At 43.3% G+C, this 8,280-nt stretch overlaps 2 protein-coding genes across 2 annotated transcripts in view; both read left to right on the forward strand.

Moving 5' to 3' along the window:
- The window catches only part of PIP5K1B (phosphatidylinositol-4-phosphate 5-kinase, type I, beta), a 287,643-nt gene that overhangs the window by 66,084 nt on the left and 213,279 nt on the right, over positions 1–8,280 (forward strand). The gene's annotated exons all lie outside the window — the stretch shown is intronic.
- Positions 1,035–8,280, forward strand: part of FAM122A (family with sequence similarity 122A) — a 44,285-nt gene continuing 37,039 nt past the window's right edge. The window contains exon 1 of the mRNA XM_014529191.1: positions 1,035–1,171. Within this exon, the coding sequence (XP_014384677.1) occupies positions 1,035–1,171 (137 nt within the window). The remainder of the gene's footprint in view (positions 1,172–8,280) is intronic.

The raw sequence follows: 8,280 nt of genomic DNA on the forward strand, positions 1-8,280 counted from the left end.
AAATAATTTTATGGTTGGGTCACAACATGAGGAACTGTATTTAAAGGGCCAGAAGGTTGAGAACCACTGGGCTAGATATTCTAGAAGTAATATCATTAATTGCATTTCCCCTTCATTTCTGCTGAAGAAAGTTGGAAGCTTTTCTATTGGTAGTGATGGAGCTGATTATGCATAAACAGCTCTGTGAAACTAACTAGCTAATATACATGAAAAAAAGAAAAAGATAAAGTCCTCAGATTTGGCTGTTCTGAAGCTAAAGGCTATTTTATTGACTTTAAACAAATCAATATTTATAACCTATTACTTGTGCCCTTACTTCCACCTCCTCGCCCCTCTCCAGGGCTTTCTGCCTCAATGTCTCTTCTTTTGTATCATCAGTATTTCTCTTACCACTGGCCACCTTTCAGGAAGGAACAAAGTTTAAGGAAACCCTGTCCTTAGAACCAATCAGTGAACCATCATGATGACATTTTATGCCTTATTTCCTCTCAGTTTATGTGAAAGCATTTGACATCTAGTCAGATCTTGAAAAATGTTTTCTCAATTTGAGTCAGCCAAGCTTTTCAAAGCAGAGTCTGTCTGGCTGCCTCCATTTTTTAACCATTTGTGTATTAGGTAGATAAGCTATGTTTTCCAGTCTGGATATGGTGGCCTTATGTAGTAGGTGTCCTATGGGGCTCAGTGGTGCAGTCTCTCTGATGGCCTGAGCTAGACGCTCCAGGAATGTCCCCGGTGTGGGTTATGTGAGCCCTTTTGTTGTAGTTGAGCCTTGATTGCTATTGGCCTGGTTGTGCATGGGGTCGATGCTGAGTCTGGCTAGCTGTGAGGATTGACCGTGACCACAGTGTATGAGCTGCTGTGCAGGTCTGACCCCATGAGGCGGAATTGGCCCCAGCAGGGTCTGGTACCTTGAGAAATATTTTTTTAGTTGTGCCATTTGTAGAGCTAATTGGGTTGTGTTCCGATTGGGTTTGAAGCCTGCCTCTTGGTGTATTGGTTCTGGGGCCTCTTGGGGGGAACTCTGATGCAGGTCAATGTCAGATGCTAACTGTGACCAGTCCTGGGCTACCAGTTATGAGTTACAAAGCAATCCGCAGATTGTGGCTGTTTCTGCTGGGAACTGGGAACACTTGGGAGGGGTCAAGCTGCGTACCCAGGACAGCTTACACTGGTATGGAGCCAGGGGCCAGGGCAGCAAAGGCTCAAGGCACCTCGAGATTTGCTTCCACTTGCCGGCTGCCTTTTAGGCTTAGTTACTCAAAGAGCCTCTGGAGGTACACAGGTTATGTGAGGGAGCTTCTCAGTGAGTCACGAGGGACAGGCAAAGGGTGTTCACCAGGTTGATACAGATTCAAGCTCAGTGCCAGCGGTGGGCCTCCGGCCACGCAACCAGAGTTTCAGGGTTCACCAAGGCCAGCCGCCACTCGCCTGGGGCAATGGCCGCTGTCCTGCTAGCCCTCTAGACACAGTACCCAGTCTTTCCCTGCATGTCTCCAGTCTGCTCTGAGCTGCCTTCTCAGGGTGAGTTGCTGTGAACAATGTTTTGTGCATTGGCCCTTAAGAGGGTGCCTGGGTTTCTATCGGACTCTCATCTCTTTCTGGTGGAAAAAAAAATCTCTGCTTATTTTCAGAGCCAGATATCACCAGGGTGAGTTGCTATGAACAATGTTTTGTGCATTGGCCCTTAAAAGGGTGGGTGCCTTTGTTTCTAGTGGACTCCCATCTCTTTCTGGTGGAAAAAAAAAATCTCTGCTTATTTTCAGAGCCAGATATCATGTGAGGTCCTCCTGCTGACTCTGGTGCTTTGGTCTGGGGAGCCCTGTATGGGGTTGAGATCCCATGCTCCTCAGGGGTAACCTTTGCAGCTGAGATATCTCTCCGGATTCTCCACCACCACATGTGGGTGGGGGATCAGCCCTTTTTGGTTTCCACGCTTCCTACCAGTTTTGATGTGGCTTCTTCTGTGAATCCTGGGTGATAAGACTTCTCTCCAGCTAGTCTTCGTTGGTTGGTTATTCACGTTGATTGTTCTATAATTTAGTTGTAATTCTAGTTTGATCCTGGGAGGAGGAGAGTGTAACTTCCACTTACTCTGCCCCATCTTGGCTGTCTCACAGTCCTATTTTCTTCAGCATTCTGCCACATGTGACAAGTACTCTGTGTGTAACAAGCAGCACTCTTGGGATATAATCAGAATGCTCTTTTTTTTTGCCTCTCCTTGTAATTTTATTCAATGGGAAAGGTCAAATTCTGGTACTAGATGAAAACCCAGGAACCTTTCTGCTCACTCTTAGGCAATACAATTTCCTAGTGTCACTTTAAATCTCTTTTGAAGCTGGTCTCTCAAATGTCAGGTACCATATAATTGGCAAAGCCTGAAACTTCATTTCAGCGCTCTCCTCCCTTGGCAGGGGCCTTCTGCAGGCAAAATATCTCAGCTCCTAGAGAGGGAGGCAGTCCTCCTCTCTGTCCTGGCCTTTGGTCATCAGTCCTTTCCAACTTATTGAGGTTCTAACTTCTTGGGTTCAAAACAATGATAGGAAGAATTCCAGATAACAGGAAAACAAAAATTTTCACTCAAAGGTCTTACTCAACTAGTACTGTTGGCAACATGACTTCTTGTGCTCCGAATTAGGTTAAAATGGACTCTCTTGGGTGCTTTTTATCAAGGGTTCTTCATAAACCATCTGCTCCTCCCTTCACTCGGTTGAAAGCAATCTCTTCGTCTTCTGATCTGTTAGGACTTTAATAAGTACTTATGCCTCTTACGCCAGGAGTTTCCAACCTCTGGAGCACATCAGGGTCACTTGGACAATTTTTTAAAAAGAAAAATGCCAGTACTTTGTCCCCAGTCTATGGAGTGGGAATCTCTATATTGGGGCTCGTTGTGTTTGTTTTTTCAAAATTTCACAGATGATTCTATCGCTTACTAAGGACTAAGGACACCAAATCCAGCCTATATTAAAGTTAATAATGTGCAGCTTCCTTTCTTTCTGAACTCTCAACTTCCCTTGGGTCTTTTTCACCTTTATAATCCCCTCAATAGAGAAGTAATCATAACAGATTTGGCCCATTTGGGGCATAAAGGAATTAAAAATCTCAGGGTTCTAGCGGAGAAGCTGTGCCACTGGGATTTGTTCAGTCTTCAGACTGAATTGCATATAGTTGTGGTGCTCAATAAATATTGGATAAGAAGCTGGCTAGGTGGTTGATGCCTAGAACAAAAAAGAAAAGTGAGATAACAGTCTAGTTAAATAAGATGTACTGGTTGTGGTTCCAGTATCTGTTTTGAGAAATCTCATGTCTGGTTGTGTTCTAAATGCTTATGTCATGAATATTACTGTTAGGTCTCTGAAGGAGGAATGCAGGAGGCCAGAGTGAGGGATTACGAATTTATTCAATCATCCGCACACCAGGTGATTGAGCCTGGATGGCTCCAGCACCCAGTGACGGGAGTTAGCGACTTTTAAAGGACTTTTGGCAGGCTTTTTCTGGGCAAAGACTTCTCTATGCATATCCGGAGGGTAGATAATGGAACGTGGTCACCACAAGTGAAAGGTGGTCTCAGCAAAGGGAATGTCCGTAATGAAATGACCTGAAAAGCCAGTTCCTGTGGGAGGGGTATCAATTCAATTATTTGATCAGCCCTAACAATTACCTCAATTAATGTTTACATCATTTAATAGAGGAGACTATCATCCTCACTTTTTAGGTGAGGAAACTGAGTCTCAAGGAGGGTAAGTAACTTGACCCCCCAAGGACATACATGCAGAAGCTACAGTCAAGATTTCAACCCAGGTTCTCTGATTTCAGAGCCCAAGTTCCTAAATACTATATTGTAGCACTTCTCATTCAAAGGGAGTAGAGCTTTGGGGAGATGTTAGGATTAGCCACTCCTCCTACCCCCATTTCTGCCCTCATTCTTTTCAGTCTGCCTTCCTCTCTGCATTCTGTCCCCCTGCCCTCCTGCTCTACAGGGGAACATTAATGAAAGAATCTTAGCAAAAGGCAGAGGGGCTACCATAATGAGATTATTTTTAAACATTTTCTCTGGCAACATTTATGCACATTGGGTAGGATTGGAGTCATTCTAAAACGAGCAAGACTCGTATGAAGTTAGGGAAATAGTTGGGAGCAGATAGAATGTTTGGTAATAGAGATGGAAAGGACGAGACAGATGTCAGGTGTTAAGCAGGTAAAAGTTGAAGAGATTTAGTGATGGATTATGCGGGAGCTATGAAGGAGAGGAGAGATCTAGAATATGTTGAGTTTTGATGTGGTTGTCTTAAGAGATTGTTGTGTAATTCATTCTCTAGAGAAGTAGTAGATGTGCCATAGAGAGAAGAGAATTTGTTCATGGATGAGTTTGAAGGACCTATGGAATAAACAATGAGAATGTCTAATAGGTAGTTATATGTGACAGTCTAGAGCAGTGATGGCGAACCTATGACACACGTGTCAGAGGTGACACGCGAACTCATTTTTTGGGTTGATTTTTCTTTGTTAAATGGCATTTAAATATATAAAATAAATATCAAAAATATAAGTCTTTGTTTTACTATGATTGCAAATACCAAAAAATTTCTATATGTGACACGGCACCAGAGTTAAGTTAGGGTTTTTCAAAATGCTGACACGCCGAGCTCAAAAGGTTCGCCATCACTGGTCTAGAGATAGGTCAGCCCTATCTAAGGATAGAAATCTCAGAGACATCAGCACATTGGTCAGAGTTAAAACCATGACAGTGGATGCTTTTGCTTAGAGCAGCGGTTCTCAACGTGTGGGTCGCGACCCTTTCACAGGGGTCGCCTAAGACCATCGGAAAACACATATATAATTACATATTGTTTTTGTGATTAATCACTATGCTTTAATTACGTTCAATTTGTAACAATGAAAATACATCCTGCATATCAGATATTTACATTATGATTCATAACAGTAGCAAAATTATAGTTATGAAGTAGCAACGAAAATAATTTTATGGTTGGGGGTCACCACAACATGAGGAACTGTATTAAAGGGTCGCGGCATTAGGAAGGTTGAGAACCACTGCTCTAAAGCCAAATATATAGAGAGAGCACATGCTTTATGTTTCCTTCATGCATATATGGTAGTTTGGGAATCTTGCAGATTGGGGCAGCAGGTTCAAATTTCTTTGGAACCTTGGACCTGCTCTTCAAAACATACTTACCAAGTATCAGCTGCGTGGAGAGAAAGACGCATCTTGAGGAACGGCAGTTGTTGAAGCATCTGGAATCGTTTCCTACTTTCTTCATTACTCTTCTCATTTTTCTGTGAGAAGCTGGATTCAACTTGTCAGGCACAGCCAAATGGGTGTCCCTGTGTAGTTTATTATATGCCAGGAAGGACAATAGCAGTCATTCAAAACGGGGTTTCAAATGAATACATAAGAATAAACCCCCGGGATTAGTCCCAATTGAAAAGTTCGGTGTGGCCAGGGAGGGTGGCTGCTGCTGCTGGGGATTAACAAACAGCTGAAGGGAATGGTATTCACTGATCTAAACACATTTTTAGTGACTGATGGCCTCTATCTACCCGCATGGGATCTATCACTTAAACAGGCTTACAGAGTAAAATTTTTAAATAGTATGATTTTTAAAATTTTTCCTTCTTGAAAACTGTCTACCTGATTGCGTATGAACGTTTTGGTTCATACATTTCAGACCACAGAAATGCATGCCTCTAAAAATCACTATGGTCTCAGGGAAGAAGCTGAAGAGCAAATTTTCTTCTAGAGAATCAAACTAGAAGCAACAGAACAAAGGAAGCCCTCTGGTGAGAGTGGTGGGAAAGTTGGCGGGATCATATTATGTTCAGAGCACTGAGTGTTTAATTTTAAATTTATTTTTATTTATTTCAGAGAGGAAGAGAGAGGGAGAGAGAGATAGAGACATCAATAATGAGAGAGAATCATTGATTGGCTGCCTCCTACATACTCCCCACCCCGGGAATCGAGCCCGAAATCCAGGCCTGTGCCCTGACCAGGTATCAAATGGAATGGAACCATGACCTCCTGGTTCCTTGGTCGATGCTCAACCACTGAGCCTCAGAGAGAACCCGGTTTGTATAGGGCCTTTACTGTTTGCTGAGCCTATTATGGACATTGTATCATTTGATCCCTACAAAGAGGTTGTATCCCCACTTCACAAATGAGAAAAGTGAAGTCCAGAGGCTGGCAGACTTGTCCCAGGCCACAGGGCTGGAAGTATGATAGTCTGACTCCAGGTTTCATACTTTTTTGCTATAGTTCTTGTGCACTCACATGTTGAGCCCTTCAGTCTATAATCCAACTAGATGTGCAGCTTTTGCATGGTTTAAAATTAACTTTATACATTACCCATGGAGCATCAGTCCCTTTTTCCTTCTTGCCAGATGCATTAATCTTTCAAGTGAAAGATAGCAGAGAGAAGCATGTAAGGATACCAATTGTAACCTTGGTTTTTGGCCTAGGAGAATTTCAATGCCAAAGAGAAGACACCAAAAGTGGACACTGCCTAACATGTATAAAATCAGTGAGGAACAAATGATATAAACTACACTTTCTATTCTATTTTAAAAACAAGGCAGTAGAGGGGGAGAGGGCTAGAGGCTATTTTTAATATATTCTCCTTTGAAAAAAATTGAACAAAGTAACTACAATTCACATTTGTTTTTTACTTGCACTTTGCTGAGGGCCTAGGCTGGGAGCTTCTTCCGACAGGTCTTTGAGGCCCCTCTCTCCCTCTATCCTTCCTCCATATGATGGGTGGCTCCGTGACAGTGGCTTGATGACTTTTAGTGGTTATAAAAATTGAAAGGTGAGAGGGGTCAGAAGCCCCTTTGTAAATGCCTGCTTTGATTTTCTATTCCTTGCTGTTGCTTTAAGGATTAGACTAAGCAACTACGGAGAACATTTGCATTTAGTGGGCTCGCAATGATCGCGGAATGAATAGTTGGTAACAGTTTCAGAGATCATCCACTGGTTTTTTTCCATTGTGATCACAAAGTAATTTCTTTGTGGCCAAAATCATATCCTTAAACACAAACTCATTCTCCCCATGTGTAAAAACAACAGCTCCCACTGAGCTGCTTGGTGTTCATTTAACTCTGTTCCATGTAATGAATTATGCTAGGAGAACACTGCAGAATCATTTTTTAATGAACACAAAGATGGCTGTTGAGAAAGTTGAAGGCTATAAAAGGGGCTTCCTTCCTTCCTTCACGCCGTCTTAGAAATAACTTAGCTGAGGGCTCTGTCGGAACAGGACCCAGGAGGGCTGATGGTTCTGCTGGTGACCTGCAACTGGCTTCGGACAAGTGTCCAGGGCTTATGTGCGGCTGCGAGAGATTATTGCTGTTTAGGGGCCCAGTGAAATGTAGCTACAGGGGTGTGTGTGTGTGTGTGTGTGTGTGTGTGTGTGTACACGTACCCGCGTGTTTCTGTCTCCATTCTTTCTACTGTCCAGGCCAGGTAGCCGTTCTTTCCCTGGTACTGTTATGTGTCAGAGAGATGTAGAAGCTTAGCATTCCATTTAAAGTTGGGCTCATGGTTAATGCTTGAACAAAATGCATTTCTTCCAATGAAATACATTCTTATTCTTTTCTGTCCTCCATTTACATTCCAAGTTCCCATTCTCTTTCTTTCTATCAATAGCATTTTGAGGTCTAACTTCATATACAATCAAGCATATAAATTTCAAGTATTCAGTTGAATAAGTTTTTGCATATGCATACACCCGGGGAGCCAGATCCGGGATATGGAGCATTCCCTGTGCTCCTTCCAGTCGGTAGTCCCAAGGGTAACCTCTATTTTAACCTCGACCTCCATAGATGGATGTCAGCTGTTCTTGTATATCATTAAAGCGGAGTCGTAGAGTTGTACTCTTTTCTGTTTGATTTCCTCCATTCAACATTTTGCTGTAACTCACACGTGTTGCTGAGTTCAGAATTCCGCTGTATAATGTCTTCTTCATCCATGGGAGTGCTTATGGACCTTTGCACTGTTTTCAGTTTGGGGCTATTCCAAACGATGATGCACGGGCCCTCCCACAGCCCCACGTCACAAAGGCCTCTCCGAGCTCTTATTTTATAAATATACGCTCCGGAGGACTGTAACTTTATCAACGTGTAAAAGCGCGCTGGTTCTCGGTAGCTATTTGCATAAGAACCACCCACTTTTCGCCCCGCTCCCTGGGGCTGCGGCGCAGCTCTGACGCGTTAAGCCGGCGCCGCGAGAGCGCGCGCAGAACGCCTGCGCGAAGAGGGGCGCATGCGCAG

This window comes from Myotis brandtii, unplaced genomic scaffold (assembly GCF_000412655.1).
Source record: "Myotis brandtii unplaced genomic scaffold, ASM41265v1 scaffold672, whole genome shotgun sequence".
Lineage (NCBI taxonomy): Eukaryota > Metazoa > Chordata > Mammalia > Chiroptera > Vespertilionidae > Myotis > Myotis brandtii.